Below are 16,220 nucleotides of genomic sequence, written 5' to 3' on the forward strand. Positions count from 1 at the left end.
AAAAAGGAACAAGCAGAGCCAATTCATTTTTTGCAAGGGAGGAGTTAAAATTCTTTGAGCCACAAAGAAAGATGAAATATAACCGGATAACGAAAAATCCAATCAAGGAATCTGGGCTTTTGGTGCATATCGGTATATTAGCAATCAGTATAGATTAAACCAGCCATGTCCAAACTATGGCCCTCCAGCTGTTGTGAAACTACAAGTCCCATCATGCCTTGCCACAGTTTTGCTATTAGGGAATGCTAAAACTATGGCAAGGCATGCTGGGATGTGTAGTTTCACAACAGCTGGGGGGCCACAGTTTGGACATGCCTGGATTAAACTGTTATGGTTAGCTCCTTCCACCCATTTTTCAGTTCTTGAATGACTATTTTACTGCAAGCGATTCATATTCATTCACACTGTAACAAAGCTTTGAACCAAGCAGACATTGGATTTGATAAGGTGTCAAATTCAAAAAAATTAATTTTGTAGATGACGTATGGTGGCTAAAACAAATGATTGGTTAGAAAAAAAGCTCAGGTTTTAAGTAGTATAATGAGATCATAGATCAGCACCCTTTTTTAGTCAACAGTAAAAAGAACCATCAGCACTGAAAGTTAGTAAATATTTGAAAAAATGTCAAATACCAAATATCTTTGGGATGGCATTTAGTTCAGTAGGTAAATTCTATTTAACTAAAGCTTGTACTTTGCCATGAAAAAAACCCTTTACAGAAATATATTCTACGGAAACAAAGGCTTGTTCTGGGAGCATAATGGGTCACTGCCCATTTTGGAAGGTGTAAATAAATTGGCCACATATTATGGAAATCTACTTTACCCAAGGGTACATAAATTGTTTAGCTTGGGCCCTTAAGCCAAGTGAAGGAACATGTTTAACCCTTTGAGTGCCAGACTTTTGTGAGAGATGTGCAAAATGTCTGCTAAAAATGCCAGTCACTATATAAATTCAAATAATGATGTCTAGTAAAAAAAAAGTATATATTTTCTATAAAAAAAAAGGTAAACATTACAGACTATTATGATGACTAAAAAGGTTTGCCGTGCAATTTTCACACCTATTTTGACAAATTCACTTGGCACTCAAAGGGTTACATAATACATTTTTATTAAGACAAAGACAAAAATGAAACCAAAATACAAGTAATGAGAAAACAGCAAAGACCGCAGTTTATAGTATATAAAATCCTAAAACATATACACTTGTTTCTAAACAATTAAACAAAGGGTAAAAGACACATACACAAATAGATACAATATAAATGAAAGTTGTACCTAAATGTGCGTACACACGGTTCGAGTCCGTTTTTGATTCGATTTTCTACTCTATTTCGATTTCCACTACTTTCTATTCGATTTTTCCATTCGATTTGCTATTAGATCTACACTGGCTTCATGCAGGAGATGGACATTGAATTGAATTCTGCAGTGAACACATTAGATTTCCACTATATAGTCTTGGCTGCCAAGACTATTTTTCTTTTTGATTAACACTACACGGGAGTGCGCATTGGGATGGAATCTGCATCGAATGCAGAAAAAACATTCAATGCACATTGGATTTTCTATTCGATTCTGCATCTCAAAGCAAAATCGTTAGAAAAATAGTGCATATCTCACCGTGTGTATGCTCTATTACACCAACAACTTACTGATTTTCAAGACTAGAAGAGTGTAGAATCGAAAAGTTGATAGGATCACAATATATTATGGACTGACCCTGTCTCTCCCGATATTCTCTACATTTAAAACATCTCAAAATTGGAGAGGCCAAAAGAGGAGTATTTACAGTTAGTGGTTTCAAATAAAAAAAAGAGTTAATGAACCTTATTTACAATAAGGTATTGAGGTAGATTTCTAAAGTTGACAATGGTAGCTTTTGTACAAATTAGGATGTGCCAAGAATATTTGTCCCCACTAAATTGTGTAATGTGGTGGAGCAATGCAATTGTAGGGTCAGCAGAAACAGTCAGTCACTCTCAACACATCGCTTTTAAGAGAATATGAGTGACATTTAATAGGAGGAGAGATTCAGAAAGTGAGCGCCATGCTTCGGGCTCGCCACACTATATATAATCAACTCCGCGGAGACGTGGATAGTGGGGGGTATGAAAAGGTCGGAAGACGTGTACCACCGCCCCTCGCGGGCTCTCGCCACGCTTCGGCTTGGCGTTAATAGTGGCGGTGGCGTTAAACATGGGGGTGCATATAACATACTAATCACCCATCAGGGTGCATGGACAATTAAATCATCATTTTGATCGCATCGCATATGGAGATATGGGAGGGGATGTGTCTTCTTTCCCCAGATAGATAGAAATATTGAATTTGATGGTATATAACAACCATATGGCCCAACCTGTCTGCTCTTTAGGGTTAGAATTACGGTGTGTTAAGTGGTTTAAGTTATGCTATTCGGTTTACTTTAGGGAATATGGTTAGCCGATTAGGGTTGAAAGGCAGGAACTATGATATTTGCTTGATGCAAAACTACCTTTGTGAGGTAGCCAACTGCGTCTGAAAGGATAGCACACTAAATGCTAATGCAAATGTTTGCATAGATTTGCTGCTCACGTGCATTACGATATAATGTTATTGCTGGGAAAAGCCAGACAAACAACTGCATTCTATTATATATATTATACTTAAGATTTAAAAATACAGTTCCCCCATTTATCCAGCTATAAATATATCCAAAGGTTTTTTGTATCATGTTTGGTCTCAAATGAATCAGTATTTTACCAGCAGTAACCCAGTTATTGCGGATGAATAATCGCACACTGCATTCGCAAGTTATGAGTATAAGTAGATATGTTTGTACAAAGATATTTATGATCAAGATGAGTTGCAAAGTGGGACCCTGAAACTATATACTGAACAAAGCCAGCCTATGGACAATTGATGACTTGGAGGGTGTGTGTCTCTTAGACCAATGAAATGAGGTTCCATGAGTGCATTGTGTGTTATTGTATACAGTACATAAATATCAGGCAACAGAGGTATAAGGCAACACACCTACATGATGACTGAAGACTGATATCCCTGGATCCCGGACGCGCTTGCATACGTATGTATATTTGTTGGTTAAAATTCTAATTTATGTTAGATACATCTGCTGTAATAATATTGGCTGTTAAGTTACAGCAAAGAGATACTTATCCTATCTAGATTGCTATAAGTATCTGTTTGTTGAAAATATTCATACCTACTGTGCTTATCTATATTTGTTATTATATCTTTTCTTTGCTAATTAAACCTGTTTTGTGTGTTAGACCACAATACAATAGTATATACAGTTGTACACTCTTTCTTAAAAGGTATTTATGTGTGCATAACCACACCAGAGGTATGCTATGCAACAACCACAACAAACTATCTTATAATGTTTATTAAGTTAAGTAAAATAACAGCAGAAGGGGAATACAACACTGTTCTGCAATAAGCAGAGTCAACAGAACAGAAAACAGGCAGAATTATATTCTGTGCAAATAAAATTATTTTTTTTGGGGTCATGGTGATTAGTAATGAGTAAGAGTCTCTGTCAATTCAAGTTCTGTTTAGAGCAGGGCAATTCAACATGCAGTCCTCCATCTGCTGTGATAGGCCATACAGGGATGTGTACTTACACAGCAGCTGAACAGTTGCATGTTGAACACCCCTGGTGTAGAGAATGCATTATACCATATACAGTATCTCAGTTGTTGAGAATGCTTCAACTATATGCAGAGTTTGTATTAAACACAACAATACAATAAATCACTTAATCTGGGTACACACCATCATGACTTGATGGTGTGTCTGATGTTTTGCCAACAGAGCAGACTATTCAGGTAAGCATATACGGGGGCGATTTTGTCTAATATCGTTCGAAATATGGTCACTGAGCGACCATATTGCCAGCCATGGGAGTGTGCACCGGCTATAAATCGCTGAGTGCGCGCTCCTGTTTTCAGCCCCTGAATAGTTGCTGGTCGGAGGAGCATGCTCCTCCAACCACCGACTTCCCCTGCCTCTTCTCCCGGCAGTGTGACATTTTCATCTGCGACCATCTCTGGTCGCAGATGAAAACGGGACACTGAGCAATATGATTGCTGAGCAATATATTGCTAGCGATCATATTACCCCGTGTGTACGCACCTTTAGCGGTTTGTTACTTGATATATTGGTTAAGACAAACAACTGTGCTGGCATTTGAGTTTGCCTGCCCAGATGAGCCAATATATCTTTAGACATACAGGTTGAGTATCCCTTATCCAAAATGCTCGGGACCAGGAGAATTTTGGATAACGGATTATTCCGTATTTTGGAATATTTTAATATTTCAATGATGTATTTTGAAGTATCTTGCATTTATGCTGTATAAAACACATAATATACACACAAATATATTTTACCACATAAAATACACACAAATATATTTTATTTGTTCTAAAAACAAGGTTTCAAAACGTGAAACAAAATGTGTGTACTATGTCAGCACTGAATTTGAATGCCAAGCAATCATTGTCTTGCACATATATAGTGCCAGTTACATATCATGTCCCCAGTGATGCTGTTACAAATGTCCCCAGTGAGTTTTTAGCAAAAAAAAAATAATTTTTTCACTTTCTGGAATGTCTGGTTTTCGGAATAATTCGGATAACGGATATTCGGATACGGGATACTCGACCTGTACTATCAATCGGTGCTGCACATCCACTGACAGGCTTGTGATATACCGGCTATTTGTCCGAATGTCTGATATATCGCCTACTGTGTAACCAGCTTCACATAAATCAATATATAAATACTATATGTTCATATTCTTAAGTTTGAGGCATGTATAGTATTTTCAAAACAGCATGTTTAGATGCAAGATTGGCAATGGTTGGTTTGTAAATAAATATCAGTTGATTACAGAACAGAAAAGTTGAAAATGAAATCCTTAAAATAGGTCTTGTTGGTAGGTCATGTGCATTGGAAGCGCAGAATTTAGGTATGATCAATTTACAAATTCATAGTTTCAAAACATTGCAGGTTTCTCAAATTGAATTTACTTTCAGGGACCAAAGATGAAGCGCGTAGTTCTTATTTAATAACTCTGGACTGTTTGATTTTCTGAATGTCCTTGCCACTGAGAATTAATGCCCCATCTCTAAACCTTCCAATTTGCCCAGATGGCACCACGGCTGATCCTTTCGGCTTTCTTGTGTTCCTGCAAAGGAAATAAAGTTGTATTTTTGATTGATCAGTAAATCACAGTGATGTATATTTATGTACTGTTAAACTGCAGCATTTCTGAAATGGGAAGATACACAGAAATACAGTATCTATATTGGTGAAGTAATAGTGGATATAAAACATCCACACACTTAATGAAATGAGAGGTTTTTGCAATGTAAACCTATAAATCAGACTCCCCCCCCCCCCCCCCTCTACTTTTACTGACCTTGAAACAAACAAAATGCAAGTTACTGCAAATTTAAAATTTCTAATGCTGGGTACACAATGGCCAATATCAGCTGTTCAATCTGCTTCCAAATGCTGGAAAACCGACAAAAACGATTGTTGCTATAAATTTGTTAAATCGGTACTTATGTAATATCTGGGCGCCCGATTTAGAAATCGGGTCGGATCGGGCACATCGCATCGCATGCGACCAAATCGGATGCGATGGACCCGATTTTTCCATAGGATTCAATGTTAAAATGGTCTGAGTCCATTTCAACATAGAATTCAATGGGAAAAAGGGGTCCTTTTCATACCCCTACTATCCAAGTGGGCATGGAGTTGGATATAAACCTGTGGCGAGCGTAGCGAGCCACCGAGCCCGAAGCGTGGCGAGCGAAGCGTGCCCCGCGAGGGGACGGTATTCTGTGTCCCCTCGCGGGGCTCGTCACGCTTCGGGCTCGGTGGCTCGCTACAGGTTTATATCCAACTCCATGCCCACTTGGATAGTAGGGGTATGAAAAGGACCCCTTTTTCCCATTGAATTTCATGTTAAAATGGACTCAGTCCATTTTAACATTGAATCCTATGGAAAAATCGGGTCATCGCATCGCATGCGATGCGATATCGCATCGCATCTGATTGTATGCCTTAACTTAAGGCATACAATCAAAAAATCGGGCGCCCAGATACTACATAAGTACCGTTAAATCAGATTTAACCAATTTGTCAGAACAACCATTCTCTGTTTTCCAATGTTTGGGGGCAAATGGTCTATTGTCATTTGTTCCCATAGGTTACCATAAGGGGGTTATTAATATTAGAATAACCCCTCTAATCTTTAGCCGTGTACCCTTTAAAGCTAACTATCAACTACTCACTCCCAAATGTTGGAAAATGGACAAAAATTATTGTTTGGATAAATTTGGGTACTCTTTACTTAGAAGGGCGCCCATCTCGGCCATCTCGGGCATTGAATGCACTAAAAAATCAGGTGCGATGCGACAGACGAGATGCCCGAGATTTCCCATAGGGAACAATGTTAAATGTCTCAATTGACCTGATTTTCCTGTTCAATGCCTCAATTGACCCAATTTTTCCTTAGGAAACAATGTTAAATGGGCCACAGAGGCCAAATAGGCACCCTGAAGTGAATAATGGCCACCCCACGATCAACGTCAACCCGAAGCGTGGCGAGCGCAGCGAGCCCGCGCGGGGCGGCGGTACGCGTCCTACGACCTTTTCATACCCCCACTATCCACGTCGGCGTGGAGTTGAGAATAGAAAGTGTGGCGAGCGCAGCGAGCCACCGAGCCCGAAGCGTGGCGAGCGCAGCGAGCCCCGCGAGGGGACGCGGATACCTTCACAGGTATCCGCGTCCCCTCGCGGGCTTCACAGCTGTCCGCGTCCCCTCGCGGGCTTCACAGCTGTCCGCGTGCGCTCGCCACGCTTCGGGCTCGGTGGCTCGCTGCGCTCGCCACACTTTCTATTCTCAACTCCACGCCGATGTGGATAGTGGGGGTATGAAAAGGTCGTAGGACGCGGGCTCGCTGCGCTCGCCACGCATCGGGTTGACGTTGATCGTGGGGTGGCATTAACAATTCGGGTGGCCATTATACACTTCAGGGTGCCTATTTGGCCTCTGTGGCCCATTTAACATTGTTTCCTATGGAAAAATCGGGTCAATTGAGGCATTGAACAGGAAAATTGGGTCAATTGAGACATTTAACATTGTTCCCTATGGGAAATCTCGGGCATCTCGTCGGTTGATCGCACCCGATTTTTTAGTGCATTCAATGCCCGAGATTTTTTACTAACGATGCCCACGATCAAAATCGTGGGCGCCCTTCTAAGTAAAGAGTACCTAAATTTGTTAAGTCAAATATCTTTAACTGATTTGTTTGATTATCTATTGTCTGTGTTGCAGTGATTTGGAGCAAATATTACATTTTCATGTGTTCCCAAGAAGTTTCATGATATTCCAAAGAGAAGGAGTGACAAAGCTCTAAATTTGTAGATATTGATAAAAGACAGTAAATTAGTAAAAACTTCTCTTGAAGGTCTACAATAGCTTGTAGGGAAAAAGCAGCCAAAGACCCCTAACACAAGTGATACCTCCTGTAGACCAGATAGATGCAGTGTGAGATAATGATGATGATCTCTTTGTGAGCAATGGGTAGACAGCGTGGAGGAAAAAGAAACAAAAAAAAACATTCCCAGGCCGGGCACAAGAGGACAGATTTAGAAGTGGAAAATTTTTGGGTGGACAAGGAGAAAAAGAAGTGAGAAAAATAATAAAGCTGGGCATAATAATCATTAAAATGTAGAATTAATGTACTTTGGATTGTAACAAATAGTATCTGCTGAGGGATGGAATTGGCTTTGTGAGCATTCAGTCGAGTTTGTGGGTAAAGTTCCAGGCTTGTTACATTTTTGTTTTTAGAAACTTTTCTGAGTAGATTTGCTTTGCTGCAGCCAGACATGTGTAATTCTCATCTGCGGGAGATGTGTATGAAGGGAGTGCAGGAATGATACCTGCTTTATAAGATTGCAGGCTGCGCTTTTGTTCTCTGTTTCTGTGTGAGATGTAGGATTTCAGATTTATTTTTATGAATAACATTTATTTAGGAAGAGTTGGTGAGGAGGGACAGGCCAGGTGTTTCTTTTCCGATAAACAGAAAGAACTAAAAAACATGTATAACTTCGTTGATGGTTCCACATTACAGTACCAAAGTACAATATTAACGTTTAAGGTTCTAAAATAAAAATTACAAATCTATTCCAATATGCCACCTAGAGAATCACATTTCTACAAAAACATAAAATCTGAAACTTCAGTCATGTATTGCAAAAAAAACACAATACAAATCTAGACCTGTGATATGAAGGATAAATAAGGGTCCATAATACTTGCCTGTCATTTTGTCCAGGTTTTCTTTTTTTCTTTGCTGGTTCGAAGCCATTTTCCTATTTTGAAAAATGAAATAAAATTTGATTGAAACTAGGCACATTTAATTGGGATTAGATGAATATATGTTGTCATTTCTAATCTGAAAATTTTACTTTTGAAGTGAGAATGGACACACTGTAGAAGTATAATTGGACTGTTGGCAGCACAGTACTTCTGGAATGGTGTAGATCTTTTGGCAAATATGTTATTTTCATAATAAAAAAAAAAAAAAAAAGGTATTCGTAACCAATGAGTAATGGCTTTTTATGGTCACTGTATCCCCCCTGCACACACATGCCAGAATCCACCAGAAATCAGAATCCACCAGAAATACTGAATCCATGCTTTTCAGCTATTCTGCACACATTTGTATAATGCAATATAAAAATCAATCATAAAACTTCAGTGAAAAATATAGAAAATTTGGAAATTTATTTAGACTGTTCCCATATAAAGTATCCTGTACACGTCTACCCAAACATGCAAACTTGTGTCCAAGGCTGATTCTGCCCTGCCTGCATTAGAGTGTGTCCACAATACCTCGATTACCAAATTACTTTTACCACACAGATCTAAAATATGGCTGAAATCACACTGTACTTAAACTCAGGTTATCAAACCCATTATTACTTATGATTTTTTTTTGTTTTACTGAGTCAACATATTATGCACTGATTTCTAAGACTTTGGCCAGATTTCACCAGATTCTGACAGACCGGGCCGAAAAATCAAAAGGTCAAAAACCACGTGGATCGCTGAATGTGCCGCCAATCCATGTGTTTTGTTGTATTTGAGGACGTTTTTGGGTCGGTTTTCACCTATGCCAATCCCCAACAAATTAAAAAGGTATAGGCAAAAACGGTTATGGTATACAGGTTGAGTATCCCGTATCCGAGTATCCGTTATCCGAATTATTCCGAAAACCATACATTCCAGAAAGTGAAAAAAATATATTTTTTTTGCTAAAAACTCACTGGGGACATTTTTAACAGCACTACTGAGGACATGATATGTAACTGTTACTATATATGTACAAGAAAATGATTGCTTGGCATTCAAATTCAATATCTGAGACAGTACACAAATTTTGTTTCATGTTTTGAAACCTTGTTTTTTGAACAAATAAAATATATTTGTGTATTTTATGTGGTAATAAAATATATTTGTGTGTATTTATTGTGTTTATACAGCATACATGCAAGATACTTCAAAATACATCATTGAAATATTAAAATATTCCGAAATACGGAATAATCCGTTATCCAAAATTCTCCTGGTCCCGAGCATTTTGGATACGGGATACTCAACCTGTATTAGATCTACAATGTCTAGGTCTACAGTCATATGGTAGAACACTATTGGTCGACAGGGTCAAAAGGTCAACATGAGTTTTTCATGTTTTTTGGGTGTCTATGTTGACATAGGTCGTTATGGACACTTAAAAGTGTACCGCTACGCTCACCATGCTTCAGGCTCAGTACACTATTATCTTCTCCCTGCACGCCGTAATGGATGGTAGGGTATGAAATACCACCTGTCGGTACAATTTTTTCCTAAAAACTCATGTCGACCTTTTGATCCCGTCGACCAATAGTGGTCGACCTTATGACTGTCAACCTAGACTCTGTAGATCTAATGAATGCATACCGGCAAAAACTAAAAATGTAATTACATAGTAGGTAAGGCTGAAAAAAAGACTTGCTATTATATATTATAATAGATTATCCATTGCTGTATAGTATGTTCTGATATTTAAAAAACAGATTATATTTCTTATATGTACCCATGGATGTTTTTAACCAATAAGTGTTTGTCCAACCTTATTTTGAATGTATTTATTGAGTCAGCAAGACACCACCTCTCCAGGAAGAGAGTTCCAGAGTTTGACTGCTCTGACCGTAAAGAATTTTTTTCTTCTAGTTGAACAAAATCTTTTTTCTTCTAGTCTTTACTCATATTAAAATATATGGGGTAGGCAGTCATGATTAATGCTAAGAAGCAGAAGAAAAAAACACCTCTTCGTTGCATTTTATTGTTTATATGCGTGACTCATGTTACAACAAAATCCACATAGGGAAGGGACTAATGTATATATTTAAACCTACTCGCCTAATTATTATTGCAATAGGATATTATACCATACATCAGTGGTACCAACCTTAATTGAGCGAGAGCTACTCGTAACAAAAAAAAACGTCCCGGAGAGCTAATAAAATTTGACCAATGCCACTGATACTATGCCGCACACCGTAATGCCCCTTAGCAATATGCTGCACACTGTAATACCCCATACACATTATGCCACACATTGCAATGCCCCTCACACCTAATGCAAACCTCCCAACTTTGGCAGTGGGTAAAGGAATATATGCGTGTGCCGCAGGCACCGTTTTTTCGCTGTGAGGGCATGGCCAGTGCTGTGTGAACTGCTGGCCATGCCCTGCAGCCCCTCCTCCTGCCTGCCTGCCTGATTAGACGCATACACAGTGTCTAATTCCCGCAGGACCATCCCAAAAACAACGGGATGTCAGGCATAAATCAATACAGTTGCACCACAATGCCCCCCAAAGTAAGGGTTCTAATAAAATTGTAAATTACCTGCTTATTGCCAGGGGTCAATACTCATTGCCAAGGGGTTAATGTCCGTTGCTAAGGGGTGTTAATGTCCGTTACCAAGGGTTCTTGCTTGTTGCTTGTATGCATTGCCAAGGGGTTATTGCTTGTTGCCTGCATCTTCCTCAACACCTCTTCACAGGGCCGGATTAAGGTCTGTGGGCGCCGCAGGGAACCCCCCACCCTGTGATCTGGAGAGTGGGGTCATGTCATTGGCGTGGCGGATAGGGAGTACCTGCGGCATATATGAAGTCAGCAACGAGGTCCCTGTGGCGGATGGGAACTATTAGTTCCCATCTGCCGCAGGGACCCCGCCGCTGATCTCACATACGCTGCAGGGGACCCACTGCCCACTGGTGGGTGGCATGCAGCGGGGTATGGCAGCGCAGGGTCGAGTAGCGATGGCGGGCAGGGGGTCCTTGTGGCTATGTGAAGTCAGCGGCGGGGTCCCTGCGGCGGATGGGAACATGTAGTTCCCATCCGCCGCAGGGACCCCACCGCTTATCTCACATACGCTGCAGGGACCCCCTGCCTGCTAGCGCTACCCGACTCTGTGCGGCCATACCCCGCTGCATGCCACCCACCAGGTCAAGCTACGGACTAGCGGGTGCCAGACACAGGGGTGGCCAGACAGGAGTCGCAGTCGGGCAATAGTGGTCGAGCCACCAGTTTTGCTCAGGGGAGCTACCGGTAGCTTGCGAGCGACGTGTTGTTGACCACTGCTACACATCTATAAAACCTCAAACTTGCGATTGGGCAAATTTCTGTATTTTTGCCTGTCAAACCATGTAGCAATATTCGCCCGTCCAAGCAAAGAATAGGAATAAGAATCAGCTTTAATGGGCCAGTTATACTTGTATATACTAGTAATTAGATGTGGATTGCTGTGCAACAACCAGGATGGGAACAAGTAAAACAGTGACAGTACATAACACATACAGATATGCACAAGACGTATCCTGATGAGGGACATGGACATGGGGAACATATTTACTGAGCTGTACAGCACCCAGGCAGCCATTCAGCGGCGTCACTGGGTGATTGCACCAGCCAGATAGGTAGACAAGTAAAAACAGTACAGATATGCGCCAGATGCACCCTGGGAAGGGGCATAGATATGGGGAACATATATTTACTGAGCTGTACAGCACCCAGGCAGCTATTCAGCAGCACCACTTGGCGATATCAACAGCCAGATAGGTAGCAAGAGAAAAACAGTACAGATATAGAACAAAACAGGGGATCCTAGGCAGCCATCAGCGGCGCCATCTTGATGTTGCTACTCGCAGGGCAGCAGTGGAGGGCTCAACAGGCAATCTCCCCTTTAGTACACCACAGGAGTCAGCTTGGTTGAGTTCCAGAGGCTGCTCCAGAGGCTGTCTTACTGTGGCGCTGGGGCGGGGGGTGTCAGTCTGCCAGGGACCCTTGCTGCAGCCGCGTCTGGAAGGAAAGCCAGTGTGGGTGGTAGAGGTGGTGGGGAGGAGAGAGTCAGTGAGGCCTGGGGCCGAAGTTGGGCCTTCTCTGGGCTGAGGTCTAACTCCGCTGCCCCCAATTTCTGGGGGCAGCGGAGGTAGACCTTGGTGGGTCCACCTGGGCTGTTGGGTTCACCCGCATGGGCTTCACAGTCCACTTGAGGGCTGTATGGTCTTTCCCTGTAGGCCAGGATCCTACTCTGTGCATCGGCATCTGCCCAGGGGGTGTAGAAGCTGGGGGCCCTGCTGGCCGGGATGATGCAAGGACACTATGAAAAGCCATGTACCCGCCGCTCGTCGGTTGGTAATGGCCGGCGATGATGCAAGAGCGAGCATTAGCACTCATCATCGGGCCATACACACTGGGCGGCTTTTGAGCTGAAGGAGACTGTGGTGGGGGAGCGACAGCCGTGCTGCCGTATGGCCATCATAACGATGACCTCCTTCGTCCGGACATGCTGGATGAGGGAGGAGGTCGTTAATGATGCACCGGAGTGAACATCTTTAACAATGCACAGCATACACACTGGACGATATTGTTCAGAAAGCCCTTCCTAAATGATATTGTGAGCAATATCATCTAGTGCGTATGGGCTTTAAAGTGGTCAGGGATAGAAGACTGTCTGTTTAGTTCACAGGTGGGTACTCTACTGCACATACCCACCTGGGCAAAGGAAAACTATGAATGTGTTCTTTACAAACCTTTAAGGTCTTTTCCTTCTGTGTTTGAACCTGTTCTTTGATTTTCTCTTGATAGACTTTGTAATTCACATATTCTCTTTTGGGAGGCTTGAAAAATAAAAAAAAAGTTATAATTCAGCTAGGGTAAAAGATTTGCCAAATTAAATGCACAATAAAAGAACTTCATGTTTACAATCCCATTTATACACATTGCATTGAAATCCCTTGACAAGCTTATAACTAGCCTGAGTCTTGTGAAATGGGTCTTCTGCGGTGTGGAAACATTTGGAGACTTGTTAAACTGTACTACCATTCTCTACGTTGCAACATAAATATCAAATCCCTGACTTGGAAAGAACCTAGTAATTCCAACACTGGTGGAAAAATATAAATCAGCCACTTAGTTCTATTAACCCGCTCATACCTACAGTTTTAGCTCGCATTTCTCATCCCAAACTTAAAGGAGAAATGCATTGGCACAAGATTCTTTTAGATTCAGCCCCGGTCCCAGAATATAAAGTTCAACAGTGGGCAGTAGATTTGCAGATGACCCTGTCTGAAACCCAATGGAACAAAATTGTAGCCACTTAATTTAAAATCTCAATTTCCCTGACAGATTGCACACTATTTGGCCCCCCTCCTCCATATATTGCTGGCGCCAATGTGGCAAGATTGGCCACAATTTCCATGTTTTTTTTTAGTCATGTGCGGTTCTTTGCCAATTCTGGTTGGATGTATTTAATCTAATTAATGATGTGCTACATTTAAAGCTTTCTCGATCTCCTTCCATCTATTTCCTGATGACATTTTAACCTATAAACGCTATGTCCTTGAACAAATCCTTATAGCAGCAAGAGCCACACTAGCACAACTATGGAAGCAATCATCTCCTCCAACCGTACTAAAGGTCATACACAAAAGAGTATAAGCCTTACTCTTACATACCTCATCCCCACTAGTACTTTGGTCACCTTGGCAAGATTTAACTACAGACGGAGATGGAGCTCCTTTCTTCCCAAAACCATCCCAATCCGATCCTATGCAATTTAGCCTCAACGAGAGAGCTCTTGGCTCTCCTTAAAATTGATTGACCTCTCCGCCTGTTAGAGTGCATTTGCTTATGTTTTAACACCAGTGTATGTATAACTCAATGTGAATGCATGCTATTTCTGTATGCACTATTGGAATATTATGTTTGCTTTGATCCTGTATCCCCCCCCCCCCCCTTTAACTTCTCAGTACATGTTTGTTTTTCCTTTTCCCATCTCTTTTTTCTGTACCCTCTTGACGAAACGGTTTGTTTTTTCTTTATTTCAATAAAAAATGAATGATGTGAAAAATAAAAATAAAATCCTTGTTTGATGCTTCCACGTCAGTTTCTGGATAGGACTCAGGTGCAAACTAAGTCAATATAAAATGGCATCTGCTCAATCAATTAAATGGTCCTTCACAAGTGAATGAAAGGGACGGGTTATTCTAGGAATAACCGAGCCTGGTGTCCTGAAAATGTTACATAGATGAAATCTTGTTCCTGTGGAGAGGTGGACGAGAGTACCTACAGGCCTTCTGCACCTACCTCAACCAGAAGACTTAACATTGAGCTTTCTTTTAAAATAAGCAAGATTTCCGTGGATTTTTTTTTTTATATTTCTATTATTATTGAGGTAGGTAAAATCTGTACCAAAACTTTTACTAAACCTACAGATTCAGGTGCTTTTATTGAGAATCACAGTAGTCATCATGAGAACTGGTCTCCTGGTGGTCAACTAAAAAGAATAAAGCGTAAATGTATGGATGACCATACATCTAAAAAACAAGCAGACCAGTTAAAAAAGGTTAATTTGAAGTGGGTATAAATAAAATACCATTAAAAAGGCAAGGAATGAAGTTGATATTACCAAACGTGAAAGCTTATTAGAAGTTAAGATTAATCAAGCAGCCAAGGAGAATAAGGTGGAATGGGCATTTATCACTTACTTCACAGCCCAACATAAGTATATTGAAGCCTCATTTAAGAAGCATTGGAAAGTCCTAACCATGGACCCCAGTTACTGGCCCAATGATACCAAAAAAGCCCATATTTTATATATAAAAGAGCCCCTAATCTTAAAAACAAACTGGTGAGGAGTGCATTTCCAACAAAGAAAAAAAAGAGGGATGCATCCGCATAACAGGTTTTCCCAGATGTGGAACCTGTCTGGGGTGTAAAAGCATAAAAGGGGACGGTCTTAGGAAAATGGAAGAAATCACCATTAATAATAAAAAAACAGGTACTTGTTTCCTATTTGGGCGCCCATCGCGGGTACATCGTATGCCATTATAATGACATGCGATGCGACCGACGCGATTACCGCGATTTTACATAGGGACCAATGTTAAATGTCCCAATTGACCCGCGATGACCGCGATTTACCATAGGAAACAATGTTAAATGGATCAATTTCCCCAAATTATCATAGGGAACAATAGGTAATGGGGCAAAAACACCCCTGAACAAATGTCCCCCCAAAAGTAGTTGACGCCACCCCGCCATCAACGTGAACCCGAAGCGTGGCGAGCGCAGCGAGCCCGCGAGGGGCGGCGGAACGCGTCCTCCGACCTTTTCATGCCCTACTATCCACTAGGGCGTGGAGTGAGAATAGAATAGTGTGGCGAGCGCAGCGAGCCCCGCGAGGGGACGCGGATACCTTCACAGTTATACGCGTCCCCTCGCGGGCTTCCCAGGTGTCCATGGCGACGCGGACACCTGGGAAGCCCGCGAAGGGACGCGTTTACCTGTGAAGGTATCCGCGTCCCCTCGCGGGGCTCGCCACACTATTCGATTCTCACTCCACGCCCTAGTGGATAGTAGGGCATGAAAAGGTCGGAGGACGCGTACCGCCGCCGCTCGCCACGCTTCGGGTTCACGTTGATGGCGGGGTGGCGTCAACTACTTTTGGGGGGACATTTTTATGTTCAGGGTTGTTTTTGCCCCATTTCCCATTGTTCCCTATGATAATTTGGGGAAATTGATCCATTTAACATTGTTTCCTATGGTAAATCGCGGTCATCGCGGGTAAATTGAGGCATTTA

The 16,220-nt window shown here is 41.5% G+C and overlaps 1 protein-coding gene across 1 annotated transcript in view; it reads right to left on the minus strand.

The window, feature by feature from the left end:
• Nucleotides 1-3,318: 3,318 nt before the first annotated feature.
• The window catches only part of FSAF1 (40S small subunit processome assembly factor 1), a 55,304-nt gene continuing 42,402 nt past the window's right edge, over nt 3,319-16,220 (minus strand). Inside the window, exons 5-7 of the mRNA XM_083176361.1 lie at nt 13,170-13,256; nt 8,347-8,399; nt 3,319-5,199 (exon numbers count right to left, since the gene is read on the minus strand). Of these exons, the coding sequence (XP_083032487.1) occupies nt 5,073-5,199; nt 8,347-8,399; nt 13,170-13,256 (267 nt within the window). The 3' untranslated portion in view covers nt 3,319-5,072. The remainder of the gene's footprint in view (nt 5,200-8,346; nt 8,400-13,169; nt 13,257-16,220) is intronic.

The sequence above is a fragment of the Crinia signifera genome, chromosome 3, assembly GCF_055691185.1.
Source record: "Crinia signifera chromosome 3, ASM5569118v1, whole genome shotgun sequence".
Classification (NCBI taxonomy): Eukaryota; Metazoa; Chordata; class Amphibia; order Anura; family Myobatrachidae; genus Crinia; species Crinia signifera.